The 22,165-nt window shown below is 38.9% G+C and overlaps 1 protein-coding gene across 1 annotated transcript in view; it reads right to left on the bottom strand.

Moving 5' to 3' along the window:
- Positions 1-4,816: 4,816 nt before the first annotated feature.
- CNIH3 (cornichon family AMPA receptor auxiliary protein 3) overlaps positions 4,817-22,165 on the bottom strand; it is a 44,572-nt gene continuing 27,223 nt past the window's right edge. Inside the window, exons 4-6 of the mRNA XM_053938580.1 lie at positions 10,127-10,239; positions 7,522-7,665; positions 4,817-5,825 (exon numbers count right to left, since the gene is read on the bottom strand). Of these exons, the coding sequence (XP_053794555.1) occupies positions 5,798-5,825; positions 7,522-7,665; positions 10,127-10,239 (285 nt within the window). The 3' untranslated portion in view covers positions 4,817-5,797. The remainder of the gene's footprint in view (positions 5,826-7,521; positions 7,666-10,126; positions 10,240-22,165) is intronic.

The raw sequence follows: 22,165 nt of genomic DNA, 5'->3' as shown, positions 1-22,165 counted from the left end.
ATTTATAGGAAAAAAGGAGCAACATCTCTTTGAGATTTAGACTAAACAAGATATGTTGGCTTTTAATGCTTTATTCCATTGCCATAACATAGTATTCAAATATGGGGTTTCATTATTAGAAAAAAAAATTAAAAAGCACTTTACATTCCTCAGAGTTTTACTGAGAGTTTGACATCACAGAAAGTCATGGAGTTGAACCACAGAAGCATATTTTCTCTTACATGGGAAGTTGGCCAGCAATTAGAGGTAATAAAATAACTACTTCAAGTATGCAAGCACTAAAAAATATTTCTGGACCTGTGGTTTATTAAATTGCATCAGAATATTGTCTGCAGCAAAGAACTTCATTCTTTGATTGAGGTGAACCACTGAAACACATCATCAGAATTTTGTTACAGCATGTTCACATGTTTTCTGGGAGAAAAGAAGGGGAATATTGTATTTCATAGGAGAATTTTCCCTCCTTCTCACCTGCAACTGCGTTACTGAGCAGAACAAAAATAAATCAGAACAATGTGTTCATGAGGAATGGATGATGGAGGAACTCACCAGAGCAGGAATCTGGACTGAGATCTCCAATGTAAAGTTCAGTGCAGCATGGATGGCAACTTAGTATTTGTTGCTTCCCAAAGAATAAAAATCTCAACTCTTGGTTTCTTTTGACCTTTTCATCCCCTGTTGTATTTGTAGCAACCCAAGCTTTATCAAACATCCAATAACATTTTTGATGAACTAAACTTATTGTAATTGTTTGTGTTTTTTTCTATTTTTAATTTCCACCAACCTCTTGGTAGAAATAATGCAGTGTTAAGTGGGGCTCACATGAAACAAAAGGTATGATTTCCATCCAGCTTTCATGTAGCCAGATTTTTACCAAGCTGGTATAACTTTGTGTGGTAGCTTAGCATGAGCATTGAAATTTTACCCTTATCTTTCAAAAATCAGGTTCCCTTTCTATTAACATAATTCAGTTTAATGGATGTGGTATCAAGATCTAAAGGATCCTACCAACAAAAGCTCACTTTCCAGTGTGAACCTATTCCCTATGTAGAGGGAATGGGCATTAAATGGAAACAACAAATAATCTCCAGTAAATACAAGGATTCTGGATCACACACTGTGATTTTTCAATTTTTTTTTTGACAAAAATACCTGTGTAGAGATGGAATGGAGAAAGGAAAAGCAATAGATTGCTAATACCCTTGCTAACAGTGTAGGATTACTCATGACCCCAACAGCATTGCCTGATCATAACAACCTCAGAGCAGTTTCTGTAAGGTGTGGGTTGAAGAAGTTTTTCTTTCTCTTTGAGGGGTTTAGTACAAAAGGAAGAATACGGCTCAAGGAAGCAGATGGAAAAACATTTCTGACAGCTTAAGTACAGTTAATTATTTGTAGGCGAAGCATTCTGCTATCAGCACTGATTTGCTGTACATGGAACTGAAACAGTCAGAGCAGCAACAATTTTATTCAGCATCACTGCAATTACCTGACTATAAATAGGAGACCTTGCCTTTCATCCCTTCCAGGAACAGGCAGCTAAAGGCCACCACACTGTGTAGATGCCTCTTTGGTAAGCAGCACATCCAGGTCTCATCCTCTCCCATTTTCCACCTCTTACCTTTTTCTTTTAAGCAGATTCAACAGTTACTGGGGAAAAAAAAAGAGGGGGAAAGAGTACAACATGTATGGGAAGAGTTCAAAAGGTAAGTATCACCTCTTTCACTTCACAGATGGTGCAGCTGAGGAAAGTGAATACTCATTTAAGAAGGTGCTCATTTCACACCTGCTCCTGAAGGAGCAAAGGGTGATGATGTGTTTTCTTGTGTCTTCTGGGATTTATCTGTACCATCAGAAAAATCACAGAAGATTCTTCTCTCTGTGAGAGAAGAGAACTCTGCTCCTAAATAATGGCATTCAGCCTTCTGGGAAAAGAGATAGGAAGAAAGCAGGCTTGCAGAGGAATCTCCAGCCTCCACTAACCAACAAGGAGGAACTGGAGACAAAAAGGATAGCATAGATTACTTCTCCCTCAAAAGTGAGACATGGGGAAGACACTTCCTTGTGACCAAAGATCACAGTATTCTTTTCTATTCTTCCCTTGCTTTGGTTAAAGCAGAATCACAGAATCTCCTGAGCTGGAAGGGACCCACAAGGATCATCAAGTCCAACTCCTGGCTCTGCAGACTAAATTCAATGAAAGGGAACATAATATTAATCAGTTTTCCCATCAGCTTTAAGATTTATATCAAAGAGAAACAAAATGCTACTGAGAGCTGTGTGATTACTTTTTTGAATAAGTATTATTGGCAAGAACTGAGACTGTTGGCTTTCATTGTCCATTCACAGCAAGGACTAATTAAGGTGAGATACTCTCCAGAATGCTCTGAACAGCTGTGATTATCCACTCTTAAGAAAGATTAATTTGACTGGAAAGACAACAGAAAAACTCTTTAAAGAAGACATGGAGAATAGAATTTTCTATGGGAGGATACAAGACAGCTCACTTTTAAGAGAATGGATGGTGAAAAGGACTTCTTTCTCTATATATTGAAATCTTAAGCAGCATGAGAGAAAGTGTACTTAGGATAATGTTGGCTCAAAAGCAAGTGTAATAAATTATCCAAGAATAAATTTATTCTGGAAATGCCAAAAAAAAAAAAAAATTCAAGTACCAGAGCAGTGAAATCCTGGAAACACTCACTCAAGGCAGTAGTAGGATCAAATTAAGTGTTCTGCTGTCCAGTGGAGTTTGATAAGTGTATTGATGAAGTTGTCTGAAATAGAGAACCTCTTTCAAGTGACCAAGCATATCCACTCCAGACCTTGAAGTCCCCTGAGGTGACACTCAGAAGACCCACATACACAATTGCTTTTTGTGCAAAGTAAAAAATTACAGGCCAATGCCAGTTACAAAAATTCACAGAGCTTCTACTCAGCCCTGCAGGCAAATAATTGACCTCCTACCAGTCCAGCTCATTCCTGAACCTCAGGATTTGAAAACTGTGTGTTTTCAGGCAAGAAGTGATCATACTTTCACCCATGCAACCTCACAAAATTCCAAGCCTTTCAATGAAACTGACTTGAAAGCATGTATTTGGAATATAGGGAACCTGAAATAATTTCTTTTCATCTCCTATGAAATCCTAGAAGATGGACAGAAAGATTCAGTCACCTGCTCAGAGATGAAAGTTTTATAGGGTAGCAAGACACCTAGAAGTTATTCACTGTGATTTGTTCCTGTGAATCCAGTTCCTGTACTACTGTAGAACTATGTGCTTTAGTTAGGATGCAGAGAAGAAATTCAGTTACAATCATCAGCTTTTCATGGGTTGTGCACTAGTTATTCCACTGCAGCAGAGCTCCATCATTTAGCTCTGTAATGATGCAGTGAAGTTCCTTAGCTCAGGCTCACTCCAAGAGAACATAGCTGTATTGCCTGCAGGGTCAGTGTGATTTCAAGAGCAGTTCAGCCACCTCTGTGGTGGGTGCAATCCAAACCTGTGAACCACCAGAGTCCAAATCAGCTTCCCAAAATCTGATTTGGCAGCCTTATGCTTCTAGAACTGGGTATACTACATTCTATGAAGATAAAATGCATCCAATAAAAACTACTGAAAACTAAAAAATGAAACTGCTGTAAATTAAAGAATGTCAGCCCTTGGGACAACTTCATATAAGTATTGTTAGAATGACCCAAGCATAATGCTTGTACAGCCCATTCCAAGCAATGCCCAGGCAGGATTTGGGAGCTAGCATGGTCCAGGAGCAGAGTTAGCATGCAGCCACTGTGCTTTGCTGGTTAACAGGATTTAATGTTGCTAATGTAGCCAGACCAAACCAGAGTGAGTCCTGGCACTGCAGGCACACAGTAACTCCAGCTCCATAGGGAACACACCAGACATGGGATTGTGGATATTCTCAGCTCATTCAGAGAGAAAGAGAAAGGTTTTCTAACCAGGTGAGAGCCTTGGAAGCAGTTGGGAAAGAATGTAAATAATTCTCTAATCTATCTTGTTGTTCACATTGTTTATAGATATGTTCTGCCACTATGCGTCATTCACTGCACACCAATGGTGTGACATGTTTTTACTCTAAGACCAATGAAATTAGTCTTCACAATGTTCTCTATATATAGAGAGGTGCATTTGAAATAAAGGAGAGTTCATTTTCTTTGCCTTCTAATCTGGAGTTCTCTGTTCCCGTCCTGCTCAACAGTGTCAAGGGATGACTCAGCAGCCGTTGTGAGACTGCATCTCTCCAGCTGAACTGCTGTGCCCAGCCTATAAACACCTTAGAGCTTGGTACAGGATCAGTCTACTGGCTCTCAATAGCCAGACCAAATGTGGTGAGCAGTGAGCTCATGCTAACAAGACCAGCTGTGAACAAGTCAGGGGACAGATGGGCCTCTCCACGCTGTTCTCTGCCAATCTCTGGTAGAAACCCACCTTATCAGCTCATTCCCAATGCAAGAGCCAAGCAGTGTCTGTGAAGGCTCTGGTGTCAGCCTCAAGTTTACAGCCTTGCTACTACCCACAGCACCAGTGACTTTGAGGGAATGAGTCTGGGTTCACCTGGATCAGCACTGAAACATATTTAGCAGCAGTTCTGGACACTTGATGCCTTTGACCTGTCAAACAGATGGACCTAAAATGTAAATAGATTGTGAGTATTTATGTGGATATGTATTTGTATATACATATATATGTATAAAGATATGCAGACCATATAAATGAATTAGAATGAGAATTCTATGACAAAATTTTTAAATCTTTAAATTATAAAAAATGGAACATATTTCAACAGGAACCTCATATAAGACAAAGACATTTTGTGTATTTGATCCAGCTTAAATTTTACAGCAGAAGTAAAACTGCAAAACAGAATTACAGACCACAATTAGCTGGTCCAATATTCGTATCCAGCATTGTGATGAATATAATAGCTATGTTACAATCCTCTTTAAATATATGCAGCTTTTACTTGGTTTGGGTTTTTTTTTTTTTTTTCAGCCAGAGGAACACTATTCTGATAAGTGCTTGGCCTGATTAGGTTAAACCCAATGTATTTCTACATCTCACTGTATGGTGTTGGTGTATCACAAATGAAGTACAGAAATATACTGGATGTTCACCTGCAGGAGTGGCATATAGTTAGAATACAGAAACTGCAAATTCTTTTGTTATTGTTGTTTTGGTTGGGAAAAAAACAAAAACAAACCCAACAAACCAAAACCACTGAAGCAGTTTCATGAGATTTGACATCCCTGTTTGACTAGTGTCATGAGAATAGCCCTGCAGGACAGTCACACGTCTCATCCGAAGTCCACTTACTGCTTGTTTTCAAAGTGTTGTACAGCTCTTCTTTCTGCATAAGATCATCTTGTCCTGTGCTTCCTCAGTCCAGAATAGTCCTTAAGAAAAGAAATGTTGCTTCCTGGAAGACAGCAGGGACTATAGGCATTATAGTTTTAATGAATCCACTAAACCAAGCAGCATTATCCCTGGAAAGGTGAATAGTTGTATAATTTGGCCCACGTTGTAGCAATTTTTTTTGTTTGCTTGGGTTTTGAAAATCATTAGCTGCAATACATTGAGAAACAGGAGACAAACAGAATTAACTCAGCCATTCTCCCATGGTATTCTGCTTCTCTTTGCTGGATCTCTCTTTCATGTACTGTATTTACTGCTTGGGTTCAAAGTTTCCTTCTTTGCTTTTTTAATCATGCATCCCTTGGTTCAGTCGTCCTTGCACCTCCAGTCTTTGTTGTTTTCAGTCCTTGGTGATGATCTTTCAGTTAAGAGCTCACCAGAGTGTAGATCATGCTGAATGCAAAAGAAAGACACAATATGAAAGTATCCCTTTGAAGCATGCAGAGCACTTTGATTTTTATAACCCTTTGCTGTCTGTTCCTCAGGTCTGACTGTAATGGCCTGTGCTTTCCTTTGCATTCCTTCTATCTCTCTAAAGCATCTTAATTATGGTGTATTCAAGACGGGTATCAAAAGGCACTCAAGAAATAACAAATTCATTATCGACATCCTACTGCACCTCAAGCTGTGTTTGAGCTTTTTAAAGCTCAGTCTGATGTCTGGATTTGAACAGCGAAGAAACAAAACCATTTTGCTTTAGTGTGTTTGATCTTTAAAACTTCAACCAGCAACTCTCGGCAGGGCAGGCAAGGTTTTCCATGAAACTGCCTTGTTTTGATTCCTTTGGAAAAAAACCTCTGTGCACTAGAAAAAACATAAAATGCAGCCACCAGCTGGACTGAATCCCTACCTATTAAATGCAACTCTGTAATGCAGAGAAAACAGTATATATTGCTACAGCTCCATTTTGCTGCAATTCTAATTCTGCCAATACCCAGGAAAGCATTGAAAAAATGTCTGTCATTTATACTATTTTATCTAGCACCAGGCAGTGGATTTTGGATGGCAGCCATGTTTTAGATTGAAGGGCTCAGAGGAAGCTGCACAGCAGTAAAGTCTCGGGAGAAATGCTACACCACACTACAGAGCTGACTTTGATCCCAATACAAAACGTGGAGTTAAAAAAATGCTTTTTTTCCACAAAGCTCAATAGCATTTAAAAGGAATATTGAGAAACAACAACGTGCAGCAGTGATTCTTCAAGATGTGGAGAACAGCAGAACAGGTAAGGCACCAGTAATCAGAGGATAAAAACATACTTTTCTTCCACCAGCACACAAATCTGCCTTGCAGAGGGATGACTACATGCAAGAATGGCTTGAAGAGGCAGCTCTAAGCAAATAAATCATGGAGGAAGGAATAGAAGAAAGGTAAACATCACCTCCATTTAAAGTGTGTTAGAGTTTGTTGTCCAGCAGTTTTCATGGTGTGATTACAGGGGTGACTAAAAGCACTGGGATCCTGGCAAGGCCTTACCTTAAATGATCCTGACATATTTTTGCACTGGGCCTTTGCGCCCGTGCACTGAGGACATGTGGCAGCTGAAAGGGGCAGGGGGACAGTGCCCAACTGGTGTGCATATCTCCACGAATGTATTTAATTAGGGGTTTGGATCATGCACAGGCTTTGCTCTGTCATGAAAGGGTGCTTGTAGGAATGACTAGGGGCATGGTACATCCCATGTTCCCACCCAACATCTATCTACCCATTTATTTACCATCTTGAGTATTATCACACAAAAGGTATAGTATTTTTCTTATGATCCTCTTGAATCAATAGGAATTATGGTTTTTTATTCGATGTAATGCCATTAGCACAACATTCACTATTTCACCCATCCTAAAAGACCATACAGAGAAGCAAAAGTTGCTTCCTTTGTTTGGTGCTGGGGCCTGACTCAGGCCTTAGGTAAACACTAAATATTCTGAAGTGCCAGCAGTCAGTGGGAGTGCTTCCCTGAATCAACAGCAGAAGCAACCTTTCATGAGACTAAGGAAATTGTCCAATTGGTTCCAGTCATTCCTAAATGCAATTCCACAAGTGAAATGAAAAGCAGCTACTGTTCTCTTAGTGAAATGGCCAGACTTACCAGTAGAGATAGTAGAAGAAGGAAAGGAGGTAGAAGGCCAGCTTACACCAGGCCTCTTTCTGACAGTAACTCAAGGTATCTGCATTCATGACTGCAGGTGGATCATATGCCAGCTCTGAGCTATCTGCTGGGCAACGAAAATACCTGAAAGAGCAGGAGAAGACACCTGGAATGACTTTGGAATTATCTGTATTAAGTATGTGCTGGTACACACCTGACTACCATCTTCCATAATGGAAGGAGACATTCCCCTTTCTTTCTCAAGTCTCTGTTTCCAGACATTGTAAAAATCAGGATGCTAGTCTAAGCACTCTTTTCTTACTGAACCAAGCAATTAATGAATATGGATTTTCTGCATTCTATTAATTCTTCAGATCACAATATTTGCCCTTCCTACAGAGTTATTTCTGGCTTATCCACTGATAACTCACATGTTGTGAGTGACAATATATTGTGGTTTGTGATCACAGAGTAGAGGAAGGATTACGGGGCTTTTACTGCACATACATAACTGATTTCAGACATGATGAAAGGTGACAGTCCCAACCAACTGGTAGCTAAGTTGCTCCAACTCTGAAAAGGAAAAAAGCCAATATGAAGTTATGTAAGAAGTGGCTGACCAATGTTTTCTACATGTGGCAATGCTCAAGAATTTATCATCCAAATAATTTTCTTCAGAAAATATTTTTCTTCTTACATAGGAGAAATTTCTAATTATTCTCAGTAATGACTGAATGTTTGAGAAAATTTCGACAGAAGACCTTCTTTGGCAAAGGAGCTTTTGTCTCAGTTAGTTTGCAGTAAAAAGTAAAACCAAAACAAACAAACAAACAAACAAAAAAGTCCTCAACAAAGTTAATGAACAGCTCTAAGATCAGCACAAATCAGAGGAAATATTGTTATTTCTGCTGCTTTGACAAAGTAAGCAGAAGATTGCTGGTTGCTTACCAATGGATAGACAGATAGGCAGGAAGATATAAAAACAGCAAGCAAGTGACCAGCAGCACTACTTTGAAAGGAGATGTTCTCAAAATAACTTTGCCTTTCTCCCTTCCAATGTTAGTCGCATCCATTTACAACCTCTAATAAGATTGCAAGTTCTTTTATGGAGAAACACAGGTGAAATCTTGCTTAATTCTCTTCATTTGGATGAAGATATTAGACAGTGTCTTCCCATGGTTCTGTGCAGAACTTTACACAATGAACCCAAATATGCCTGTGGTTAAAGCAGGAGTAATTATAGAGTATTTATAGCAAAGCATATGAAGAATCATAGAAAAGAAAAAGAAAAAAAGTTTTCTCCAAAAGTTGATATCATTACTTAGAATCTGACCATTTTCCTCTAGTATATATTTGTTTTTAGAAATTTTTTAAATGGGGCTCATTGTCACACTAAGGGTTGTTAACCCTCAGCAAAAGAGCAGCATAAGACATTATCTTTTATATTGAAGCAGAACAATAGGGAGAAAAGCACCTGTAGCTTCATTTCATTTAGCTTTCTGAGAACTACACTGGCACTCTAATTTCTGAATAATACACTTTATCATATGACTGCATTACAACCAAGCTTTTGCAGAAAAAAAAGTGTAAAAAAGCTACTGTTTTTTAGTTCCTGGTTGAGATTATGATTTTGACTTCTTTACAAAATTATTCTTCTGCTACCATATGTACCTTCGTAACACGAAGAGACCCTGACAGACAAAAATCATCTGTGCTTTTACAAACATTGTGAAAATGCAAAACTAGGGAAGTGTCCAGACTGACAACCACAAAAACTGATGTCTCTTGGTAATTTTCAGAAGCAACAGAAGGCTGATTCTCCACTAGAATGCAGAGGGAGATGCAGTAGCAGCAGCTGCACTGCCTGTCTGGAAAACAACAGCAGGTCTTACGTGATCAACTCTGGAAGCCCCTTGGTGAATGTGAACACAATTCAGATATGCAGAGTGGGAACACTCTCTACTTCTTCATATGAGCAGTGTGAAGAAACAGTTCTTCACCTACTCCAATCCCTACTCCAAGAGTCTCTAAAAGAGAATTCCCTTGCAGAACAGAAATTCCCTATTCTTCAGAAAGAAACAACTTACTTTACACTGAAGGAAAAAAAAAAAAAAGCTGCCAAAGAAGATGAGACACAAAAATCTGTCACCCTTCCCAGTCTCTGTTTCACAACTACAATGGAAAGGTTTTCTTGCTAGGGCTGAATGAAGAGATCCAAGCTCTTTCAGATATGAACTGTCTTGCAACTCCCCATCTGTGAAGTATTTAATGCCTCACCAAGTTCCACATTCAGATTCCAGCCTATTTCATTTCCATGTTTTCACTTGTGATGAGTGCATCCTGACACCCTTCAGAAGATTTATCTAAGTAACTGAAAGCCACATTGTATTATCATATGTTTTCCTTAGCCATCCTAAATCATGAAAAAAATTCCTTTTCCTCTGGAAATACAAGTTTCAGCAGCTTATAGGCAAGAGCCTCTAGGCAAGAGGTACTCATCTACACTCTACCATCTACACTGTCCTTCATTGTTCACACAATCTGCATGTGTGCTGAGCTGGCAAGCAAGGCTAACAAGCAGTCAGCATATAAAAGAAGGGCTTACCTCCAGAAGTGATAAAAAAGCAAAGGAACATTTAACCCCAGTGTGAGCCACTCCTGAGCACATAAAAACATTATGCAGAAAAGACTGTGGATGGAGTACTCCGGCAGCACCAGCTAAAAGGAAAGGAACAGGAACAACAGAAGTCAGTAAAACAAACATCTCTTTTAGTCATCTAGGTAGTTTTTCAGAGAACAAATCAACTCTGCAAGTCTTGCAAGTCTCCTGTGTGTCTGTCCCTAGACACACCTCATCTGGCAGACAGTGCGGCTTTGAGCAAGGAGCACAGGACCCAGGGCCATGTTTGTTAAGGTTCTACCCAAGTTCTACTCCAAGGGCTTGTTGAGATACATGGGACAAATCACTTACTGTCTTATCTGGTGTTCCAGATCTATGTCTACAAAACATACATTATAGTAATGCCTCCCTCACAAAAGCATTTTGAGACTAAATGAACGCCAGTAAAACAGTTTTCAAAGAACGAAGTTTTATTACCGAAGCATTCAGAAAGGAAACAAAGCTATTCCTGAAGTTTTGCTTCTACATTGGAGGAGTGTCTTTGGAAAAACAAAGCACAGCTTTTTGATATGCATTTTGATATGTATTTTGATATGTTGTATACACCATAAAGAGATTAAATCCATTACCCAATCTTGCAAGCACAAACCCACTAAGACAGGAAACTCACTTCCTAAGAAAATCCATGGCTCCCTACACTAGTTGTTTCAGAACCATGACGATTCTTTCTATTAAAAGAGAAAATGAGTGGGCAGCTGGCAGAAGCAGAAATGTATATGATGTTGATTCAGAGTAGTTATTTCAAAAGGCACTTTGCTTTCTTCACTGCTTTCCCATCTCTTAGCTGTCTTTCTTCTTTTCTTCCCATGTCTTTTTTCAGAAATCCCTGTTTCTTTTCTTCAAGTCATAGAAAAGACTAATTTCCAGCAGTACATATTTCTCAAAGCTAGACAAACTCATACAAAACTCATCTGCATCCACTGCTTCATCTTGGAGATACATCAACCAAAATTAAATCACAAAAGGCATTTGGGGGCTTTTTTTGATGACAATTCATTATCATCAGTCAAATAATTAAAGTGAGCCTTCTCCTTTTTTAAACAAGGTAAAATTTACTACATGGCTTCTCCAAATACCTACTCCCATACAGCTGTGCTGCAAGGAGTTCCATCATCTTGGCTCTAGGAGTCTTTCCACCTCACATGGAACATACTGTTTTAGATCATTTCACTTCAGTACTTGAAGAAGTTAACAGATTTGGGTATCTCTGTGACTGTGCCTTCAACTTAAACATTCTCAAGGGCTTATTTTACATGGATGAGAAATCATAATACAATTATATACTTCAGATTCCAGATGGTACTTATTTATCACTGCTGGATCTTTTTTTTTTTCAGTTTTAGAATGCAATTTACAACATGACTATAACCTTTCCCCAAAGAATGATTCATCTTCATAACAAACTGTAGACAAGAAAGGTCTTCATGATGTACGTCTGCCCACTGAACATCACAACACTCAAAAGCGTATTACATTCATTTTCACATATTTGATTTCTGGTTCCAACACAATACACAAACTTAGCAAGACTGCAACCCTGGTGCCTGATCAGTGGGCTGGCTGGTAATAACAGGGAAAGAAACCCATGGTGAATATTTATACAGAGCTTGAAAAACAAAACAAAAATCTGCAGTGAAACTAGAAAGGAAACAAAAGAAACAGAGGACTCTCAGAAGCAGGCTCACTTTCCAGACACAATTTCTGGTGTAAATTAAATCTATCTATGCTTTTGGTAGAACAGCAAATGGGTCATTTATGTCTCTTCAACCTTTTTTTGGAGTAGTATTTTCCTGTAAACATAAATAAGAAAGGATCATTGCTAATCACTGTTTCTGGAGAGAATTCATGCAAAGAAGCAAAAAAAGCCCAGCCTGCAAAGCAGCTGATGTACTTCAGAGACCAAATCTAAAAGGAGGTGAGAGACTTGGAAGCTTAAAGTACAGAAAGGCACTAACTAACAGCAAGGCTTATGAGGTCAAGTAAATAACTAAAATAAAACACTGCCTCAGTTCTTGTCTGTAAGAATCATCCTGCAATTTGACATTATATCCTCTAAAAACAATGAAAACTTGAAATCAGCTTTAGCAAACATGGGATTCAGCTGCTGGAGAGAAGAAAGCTGGCTGAGAAACAAGCAGCAGTCAATCCTTGTTGTTCCTGCTGAGGTACTCAACTGAAAAGCAACTTCAGTGATACAGATAACTGCAACAGGAACTAAACCAATGTCTTTAATTCATTCCTGTGAGAGCATAGGAAGCTGTCAGATGGTAAACATGTTAGGATATAAATAGTACACTTCTATTTTGAACCAGGAACATCCTGATTCAAATAATGACCTCTGCTTTCTGACACAGCTGAACATAAAGCTTGTGATGGTTATGAAACATGGAGAAGAAGGAGAAACTGGCATAGCAGCACAATTCTTAAGGGGCACAACTTGGTCACTTTGAGTCCCAAGCTCAAATGGCACTACAAATTTGCCACCAGAAATTCAGCTGGCTGATATTTCCCTGTGGAAAACCACAGGAAAGCCTGAAAAGGAAGTCAGCTTCTAGACAAAAAAAAAATGCTGCTAATCAGAAATGCCTTTTGCTAGAACATAAGCAAGGGAAAAAGAAATCACAGTAACTTTGTTAGTTTTGCTCTGTTATAACTGTACAGTTAAGTAAATGACCATATCAGTAAACCCTTATTCACAATTCATCATTCACACTTAAAATGTAAAACCTTAGGTGGGTATCATGCTCATTTACCATCTCACCACAAGAATTCATTCTCATACGAAGTAGTACACACACACTGCACACGTCGATTGATCCTTCTCTAATTCCATAGAAAATAAAGCAGGGTTTGCTATGGATAGACACCTAGGTTTGGCTGAACTAAAGAGCAGGAAAACAAGCGCTGAATTTAAGCACCTATCAGCGGCTTCTTTCTGTTTACAGGAATACAAAGACCTCCTTAGAGAAGCTCAGCCCTAAATACTGTTATTCTGTTTCCCATGTCCTAAATCTGTTCTGTTGTTCTTACACAAAAGACAAACCTGTCTTTTTCTGTCTGTATTTTTCCTCCTTATTCTGTTTATTACAGATGGATAGCTCTTTCTCAAATGTAATTTTGATTTTACAGGACACTGTATCATTTTTACATGGAATGACTTACAGTTTGTCTCACCAGTGAACAGGGCCCATAAGATACCTCATAGAAAACAGAACTGGGAAGATATTATAGCAGGAATAATAATATCCCTTCATCAGTGCTACTAAATTCTCAGTTAGAAAATAAATTGCAACAAGTGAATCAAATATTTTCCCACTCTTAAGCCACTGAAATGTCAAGATGCTTTTTTCCAGCACTTTGCTTAGACCAATGCTCCTGAGTGCTACACAATAATAATAATAATTCTCACAGAATTGCTGTTCCTTCCCCAAAACACTCAAGAGTCTACATCAGTCTCCATCTGTGCATGTCAGCCTCCGCACTGCAACCACAGATTTTACAAGGTACCCAGAAATTGCCAGCCATTATACATTCTACCCTACCAGAGCTTCTGAGAGTCTTCATTACACTGTTAGAGGCTGAAACAACTTCCCTACTTAATGCCTGCCTTCTCCTCCTACAGATGGCAGGAAAATCCTGCAGAGAAGTGGGGGTTGAATCTCCTTCATGTAACATTAAGTGCTCTGGTGATTACCCCAGTGCAAACAAGTTGTTCACTTTAAAAACACACAAGTCCCTTTCCATCCACCTGAAAGCAACAGAAAACTGAAAGCATCATGCATGTGTGGAATCACTCCCAGGCCCCGGATGAGGTCTGATCTAAGTGCACGCTGCTTTATTGCAGTGGTTATTGCTACTGCATCTGCTTATACTAGAGGATGACTGTTGCTTGTCACTATGCTGCTTTTTCCACCACATCCCTCAAAAAAGCTGACAGAATTGGTGCTCATCAGTAGCACGGAAAGAGGGGGTGGAGGTGTACCCAAGGTTTTCAGGACACAGGAGTTATTTCAATAACACTTTAAAGCCCATCTCTACAGAGCCTGCCAGAGCTAACCTGGGTTACTGGGGAGTGTCAGCTGAGTTAAAGACACTGTGAGATCAAAGGGAGATTATTTAATGACTCCAAAATTCCCCTAACTAAACAGCACAGACCAGAAAAATCAGAAGTGTAGCACAAGAAAGTGAAAAAAAGAAAGCAAAACCACACAAAAAAAATAGTAGTAGCATGTGCCTTAGCCCAGACTCTGTGTGTATGTGGAATGTACATACTCTGAAACAAATCATCTGTTTCCTCCTGCTGGTGCACAGACCAAAGAAGAAGGGTCAACTATGTGTAATTTAAATACACAGACTACACATACACATAATTCCAACAATTTTAAACATACTGTTTGCACTGATCAAACACACAAAACACTAAATTTTTACTCTAGAAATACAAGAAGTCTTTCCACTTTTCTAGTGTATCTTTCTAATCTACTTTAAATGATTTGGGTTACTTGACTTCCAAAACCTCTTCTGAAGGGCTGCCCTAGAGCCAAATACAATGCTGTCACAGTAAATATACTAAGGTTTTCTGTCCAAATATTCAGGTCCAATTTATTTCAATTCTCCTGTTAAAATCCACCCTTGCTTATGTCTCTGCAGACTGTTCACTAGTTGCTAATACAGTAGCATCAAATTGTTATAACACAAAGATGTAACAAAATCATTTTAAGTAATTTAAAACTATGTTATGCCAACCTCTGGAAGTATTTAGCAGTTTAGTAGGTAGATTTGTGCATGTAGTTCAGAAGAAAATGCCTGGGAAATGGATTCCAGATCATCAAAAGGACAACGTGCAGTTGAACCTACTAAGTTGATATATACAGCTTTACGTTTTGTCTGGGGGAGAGCAGCAGCACGCATATGCAAGACTTAATGTTACAAACAAAATGCAGAGCACAAATTTAAAACTAAAAAAGGGATAGAACATCTCTGTTTTCACCCCTCCACTCACTGCTCGGGATCACAATGAAAGCAGCAAAAAGCCAGTGCTTTGTGAAGGTAATTTAATTATTCTAAAGAGCTATTGGAATTTCTTTAAACATTTCTTTTAAGTGGATGTGAACATAAGTCACTCCACAGCACAAATACCAGACAATGAAATGAATATCACAAAGAGCTTAATTACTATTCTCACTCTATAGCCATCTGTGACACAGTACCAGATCTAATATTAAAATACAGGATTTCTGGATGTTCTTTCCATCTCAGCTACTAAACACATTTATATTTAGGCCTATCATTTCACTTCTTATTGTCTCTTTCTCTCTTCTGCAACATGGGGATAATTATATTCAATTCTATATATTCCACTGGAGCTAGTTTATGACTAGAATATTTAAGCTTTTTCTTAAGACCAGTAATAACTTAAACAGGAGTGACAGGCAAGAATCAGGTCTTTACAGGCCACTCATCAGGAGTATCTAGAAATATTTCTATATTGCAGAGCCCATGGAAGGTCATAGCAGCCAACAGGTAAAAAGGTTATGAAACGGATTTAAAAAAAGACTGAAAGGTCTGCAGGGCACCGGCACAATTCAAGAAGTGTCCCATCCTTGGAAGGCACATCATTAGGGCAGATGTGCTGTGATCTTACAAGCGTATCTCCTCTGCAAACTGTTCTTTTCCACTCAGCAGGGATCAGGAGACATCTTTATGACCTTCCTTTTCCTAACGCTAATTCCGAACCAGTAACAGAAGCTGGGTTAGCAACCCCGGAGTGCAAACTCCTCTAATTTCCACAGCGCTGGCAGAAAACAGGGTAATAAACCTCTTCTTGCCCTACCTCACCTTCGTATTTCAGGCACAACCAGCCAGGACACCCCGCAGCTGGGCTGCTCCAAGAGCTCCTGCCGCCTTTGTCTGCTCCCCCAAAACTGGGGAGAACGGCAATTAGCGCGGCAGCTGTTCGTTAGGAGCTACAAAACCAACCCCCACTTCACAGACAAGGCTATGAATGCAGAAACCTCGGATGAACAAAATCAAGTTCAGCCATCTGCACAGCTCAGGAAGGGCCCTCAGGCCTTCTCCTGGGGGTCTGCCCAAGATTGACACTTCCATAAATGCTGAAAACTAAGTGTTCACTAAAGGGCTGTTTCCATATCGGGTGTGTAAAGACTGGCAGTCTGAGGAAGCAGATTTGGTGCAGTGCAGACATAGCAAAGACATATCCCTCCCTAGCACTACAACAGCTTTGTAGAAAACATCAGCAATGAGATGCAAGGCAGGACATTTAACTCTCAGCAGAAAAAATCTGCATCCATAAACAGGTATGGTGTGAAATCATTGTGCTCTACATTTAGGAATTATACTGCTTTTTGTAATTGCATAGTACCTTTATAGGGTGTGATCCCAACTTAAACCCGCACTGAACATTCTGCCAAACATAACAGTGACCTCTGGTTTAACTTCCTTCCTTTTATTAAAATGCAAATACTTCCTTTATTGCATACTGAATTAGAGCAAATAAAGGTCATTAGCAAGTCAAATTCTGTCAATATTTCAACACAGCTCTGAGGAACAGATGCATAAATCGCATCACCCCAAGTGGCTGAGAAGTACACTGCTCTCAGGAGCACAGTACACACAACATTACTCATCTACATTTTTGCTGCATCTTCAGCTTTATTTCTCTGTTACTTGTGACGTTCTCCCACTGTAAGGACTTATGTTTACAAACCCTCCAGAACAGGACTGGGAGAAGCTGAGTTGTAGAGCAAGAGGTCATCAGTTACGGAGTGACACTTTGTTTGGCACTTTGTTGATTATTGACTAAACACTTAGAGATGAGATTAGCAGCAAAATATAGTCAGTTAAGCTGAAATAGTTTCATACAGAAATATTTTTGTGAGTAATAACACAATGAATATCTCCCTTCAAAGGATATTCCAGTTTTCATCAGGCATCACTCTGGCAAATCCTACTTCCCCCCCAGAGTAGAAGAGGAATAAAGACCAAACTGAGTCACAAGTTTGAACTCCTCACTCTTGAAATAGTTTTCGTAACTTCTCCCATTACAAGCTCCCCCTGCTATAAGCACCTGGCAGACACAGCAGGATCCATCTTCTCATTATCCCTAGGTAAGCACACAGACATCCTTAGGCAATTATTGCTAAAAATAACAATTGTTATGTTCTAACTTTTCAAAAGTGCTGAATTCAGGAACCTGTAAAATTGACTAAAAATAGTGTTGGCACAATTCACTTAATCAATGAGTGTCAGTAGTGAATGAATTGCCTGCCAGAAATACTACACTTCCTCTCAGTTCTTTAGTCCTATTTTAGGGACTTTCTTTCCAGATATGATACTGTATCCAAAGAAAGGACAAAAGGGATTATATTCTGTATTTTTACTGCAATAGTAATACTTTTTTAGTAAATATGAATGCAACCTCTTTAAAATAAAACAGAAAGTGTGAAGAAGAGATGCACTATCTCTAGTCAAGCAACATTTATGGGATAATTTGTGTACAAAGTATAAATACTGCCAGCTCTTTGATCCCAATTCTATTATCGGTTTTGCAAAATAGCTTCTCTGCCAAGTTCCACTCTTTCTGATGAAATTCAAACTATGTGGGTGCCCAAAAGACTAACTGAATAGGGAATGCCCAATTTTATCCCATTCCACACTTCATAGATAACAAATCTAACAAAAAGGTATGCAGAAAAGACTTAAGAGAGGGAAAGAGAGAAGCTTTTAGATGATCTGTACTGAATTTCCTGGCAAAGTACAGAAATGAAAAAGGCAACTTGGTAACAAAGGTACTGAAGGTCTGGAAATCTATTACAAGATTCAGGGAAAATCATTATGTCCTTCGTCCTTCTGGTGCAAACAAAACCTCCACCAAGCGTGAATCACTGTGAATATATTAACTCCCTCCTCATTTAGGCAAGCTGCAGAAAACAATTAAACCAACACAGAGCTAGTGAAAGTGTGTCATATTTCAGCCAGAAATATTCTACTTGCTTTTCTTGTCTCTCCACTTCTCTTGTCGTCATTCTTCTTTCTTTCTTTCCCTTGTACAACCTAAGGACAGCCTCACTGTTTACATGAACAGAAGATTTAGGATTTATCTCCTGCCTCTTTTGACTAATGAGAGATGCTGTGTGAAAGTTGTCTAAAAACTCCACCATAAGTAATGATTTTCATAAACTCAAAATCATGTATTAATACATTTTTAGCTAATTTCAAATTTTACACTTGAAGTGTAAAAAATACTCTCTCCTAATGTAAAAATATCTTGTCAGAGCCACTCTGAAGGCCAGAATAAAGTTGGCTTTATCATGCAATAGAAGTTCAGCAGTACCTTTCAAGTAAGGATGGAGTACTGAAATACAGATCAGGTTTGGGTTTCTCACACATGCTCCGAGTCTAATGTATTTTTAAAAGTTTTGAGGCACTTCAAACAAAGGAGAACTTCAATTAATTTAGTTTTATGAAGCATGATGCAATCACAGTCCAAATCCTAATGGACAGAATATGCAGAGCATGGCAAGCTTACACCATAAAAAATCTGCAGGTATAATTAATGCCTCAGAAACAGCAATATCCTTTATTCCACTGGCTGCATGCAAACTCTGGAATTTCTTCTGAGGCAGTTTGGAAGCTAATTTTGTGTGTGTGTGTATAGCAGAGGGGTGTAGCTCATACTCAGTGTGATATTGACAGAGATCTATCTCATCTTGTTGCCTATGTTCATTAGTATTTCTGCAGAGCAAACATCCCAAGCCTCTAAGCATACAACACCATATAATTTCACTCCCAGCAATCTGATATCAATGTGACCACAGTAGTTTGAGTCTGACTCAAACTGGGCTGGATTTGAACAGCTGCTGTAGAGATCCAACACTCCATGCACTTACTGACACAACAAAACATCAGACCCCTCAAAAACAGCAAATTTTGACCTTCGATTAAAAATAAAAGATTCAAGCCTCTGCCTGCAAACAAGAAAAATAAGTAGGTCTCCAAAAACAAGATTTCTATCATCATAACAACTGTGCAACCTTTCCTTTCCTGTTGTGTACATGTCTTGCAAGTGTAAACAAATGTTCTTCATATTTATTGTCATGTGCCTTTTGCAGCATCTGGGACAACAAGGCTTTACTCTTTACCTGAGACCAAAAGCACTGCTGTAACACAAACACCAGTGCAAACATTATGGAAAAGGAGAGCCAGGTCTTGCTGAAAGTCATCTCTCAATGCAACTTTTAAAAGATCTTAGTATCCAAAGTATATTAAATATATAATATTTCTTAAATATCCAAAGTATATTTAAGAAAACAGAATGCAAATTCAAAAAGTGGCAAAATGTAAGACGAAAGAACATCCACCTAAAGACAACAAAAGCAGAGTTGCATTATATTTTCTTCCAGAAAGGCAAGTGTGTAACAGCCTACAACTACCCTCTTGACTTAAGACAGTTTTAAAACATGAAGTTTTCATCTGATAATGTTAATTCAGAATATCACTGTAGTCCCAATAACAGATCATATGTTTAAACCTCTAAAGAAAAAGGATTAATGAGCATCTGTTTCAGATTCACATTACTTATCAGGCCAGTTAATAGCAAGTTCAGATCTTGACAAAACTATCTCATGTGATGCAATCAAAAGGATTCAACTCTATTGTGAACCACTGAAATTGCAGTGCAAAGATTGGGGAGGAAAAAAAAAGAAAGGCATTTGAGATTATAAAAATAATCTTTAAAATACATAGGATTTACTTAAATAGTTTATACACTGCCTGGGTATAACCTTCTATATTGCCATGAGTCACTGGGAGACACCGAATAACAACCTGAGTATCTGCAGTATTTTTTCTACACACAGAATTTTATATTCACTGTCCCGAAGATATCCACATTGTCTCTTGATTGGGGTTTATGCTCCCAGTCCCTCAGTGGGAAGGGTCTCCTGACAGTTTTCCTACTGCCCAGAAGATTACTCAAAACTCAGCAGTTTCATCACATTGATGAGGTGTGAAAAGAGAGAGCATTAGATACATGGAGAAACATGACATGTACTGAGAAGCCAGTAACCATGATGAACTCTTTGGTCCCTAATGAGAGTGGACAAAGTTCATGTGCTCTGTCATTGTAACAATCTCTGTTAACAGGAAAAATGTCACACGCTGCCATTCTTTGTTCCCTTTTGTGATCTTTGTTTGAGCAGCAGTTTATCAGAACTCTGGAAACATCAGTCTCTTTCTCCTGCAAGGCAGAATATCACTGCCATTTCCACAGCCCAAAAATACCTAATGATTAGACTGAAAATTCTGTTTTCCTCTTAGATAACACAAGCACCTAAGCTTCAAAGACTAGTCCACTAAGAGAAAACCTGGGATATATTAACCCTGCAGACTTATCCCTCTAAGTGTGGCTATGCTGGAACACTTTTTTTTCTGTTAAGTCCAGCTTAATGAGGAATTAAAAACATTTTTATTGAGGTTGTAAAAAATGTGCAGCACTACCAAGGTAAAACCATTGCTGCTATTCCCAGTTTCACAACAAACTAATTGTCTTGCTGCTGGAGTTTCCACTTAGGAGATTTCTCAGCCCCAGGGAGAAAGTGTGATTCCTTCTTACAATATGGATGGTTATACACCACTTTCAAAATTCCTTGTAATCACATGCATCACATTTGCTAAATTTGCTTATTTAAGCTCACATCAAGCATTTTAATGAGCTATACTACAGGCTTACAGAAGGGCTCTGCTAATGACTATCAGCCTACAGACTGGGTAAAAGAATGTCACACATCCATAAATCCCTAAATGCATGATAAAGCAATCAACAGACAGACCCAAAGCCACACTCTTAAAATCCATCACATTATCTCAGGCTTGCCAGTGACCATGAGGCAGAACAACAGGGAGAGTGATCCTGGCAATAACCAGCAAATTTATCAAGAAGAAAAGAATGTGATCAGTCAGTCGAAATGAGCTACTGGGACACCTGACACTCCTCAAAGGAGAGTGGCCACTGTAGCTGCTGCAAGCAGGGAATGGTAGAAGCCACTGGAAGGTGAAGGTCTGGAGTCTATCAAGGTCCAAGTGAAAAAAAATTATTTCATATGGTAATTACTCTAGTGCATACTGGTCAGTCTTCTTCAGCCAAAATATGGGAGGAAAAAAAGTCAGCTGGATAAGGATAAACAAGGAAAGATAGAGCTTTTTAACAAGGTTGATTTCACATAATATTTAGATACATATAAAGGAAAAGAACCTCCGTACTCAAATAATCCTCTTCTGCTGCTAAGGAAAAGCCTAAAACCTAACTTGTCCCCTGTTAGCTGATCCAACCAGCTCAGTAGTGTTTCACTGAACATATTGTGGGGTTTTGTCCAAACTTTGGGAGTCTGCATTCAGTGCTGACAAAGAGGCACGGCACAGACACAGGACCAAGCCTTCTCTTCATCCTCAGAATGCTCTGTCCACAGCTGAACCTGTGGTGTTAACCCATAACCATTCGAGCTCCTGTTTGCTCATGCCTCTGGATTACTGTTACTTGCACACATGAGTAATTTTAACTGTTTTTACAGAATATATAAATGTTGATATGTACTGAATCAAAACTGTACAGACACTCTGTGTCTGGAATTCTATACTACACTCACTAGGTTTTACATTTTATTTACACTATCTCAGTCTGAATGGAATGGCAATTCTACAACCACTCTTTGAAGTAATATGAGTTTTGGTTACTTACCAAAACCTGTAAATACAGTAAAACATAACTATTATGGGTATTAAAATAGACATTTATTTTACTTTTGCAAAGTGGTAAAAACCAGAATTGAACCCCAGAACTACTGAATACAGAATAAATTTCCACCATTCCCACAGCAGATCCAGCTCCACTGGAAACCACAGTGACAGAAGTACAAGACGAGACCAAGCACTGGCACTGCCCAACCA

This window comes from Vidua chalybeata, chromosome 3 (assembly GCF_026979565.1).
Source record: "Vidua chalybeata isolate OUT-0048 chromosome 3, bVidCha1 merged haplotype, whole genome shotgun sequence".
NCBI classification, from domain to species: Eukaryota; Metazoa; Chordata; class Aves; order Passeriformes; family Viduidae; genus Vidua; species Vidua chalybeata.
This window is presented reverse-complemented; position numbering and strand designations above follow the sequence as displayed.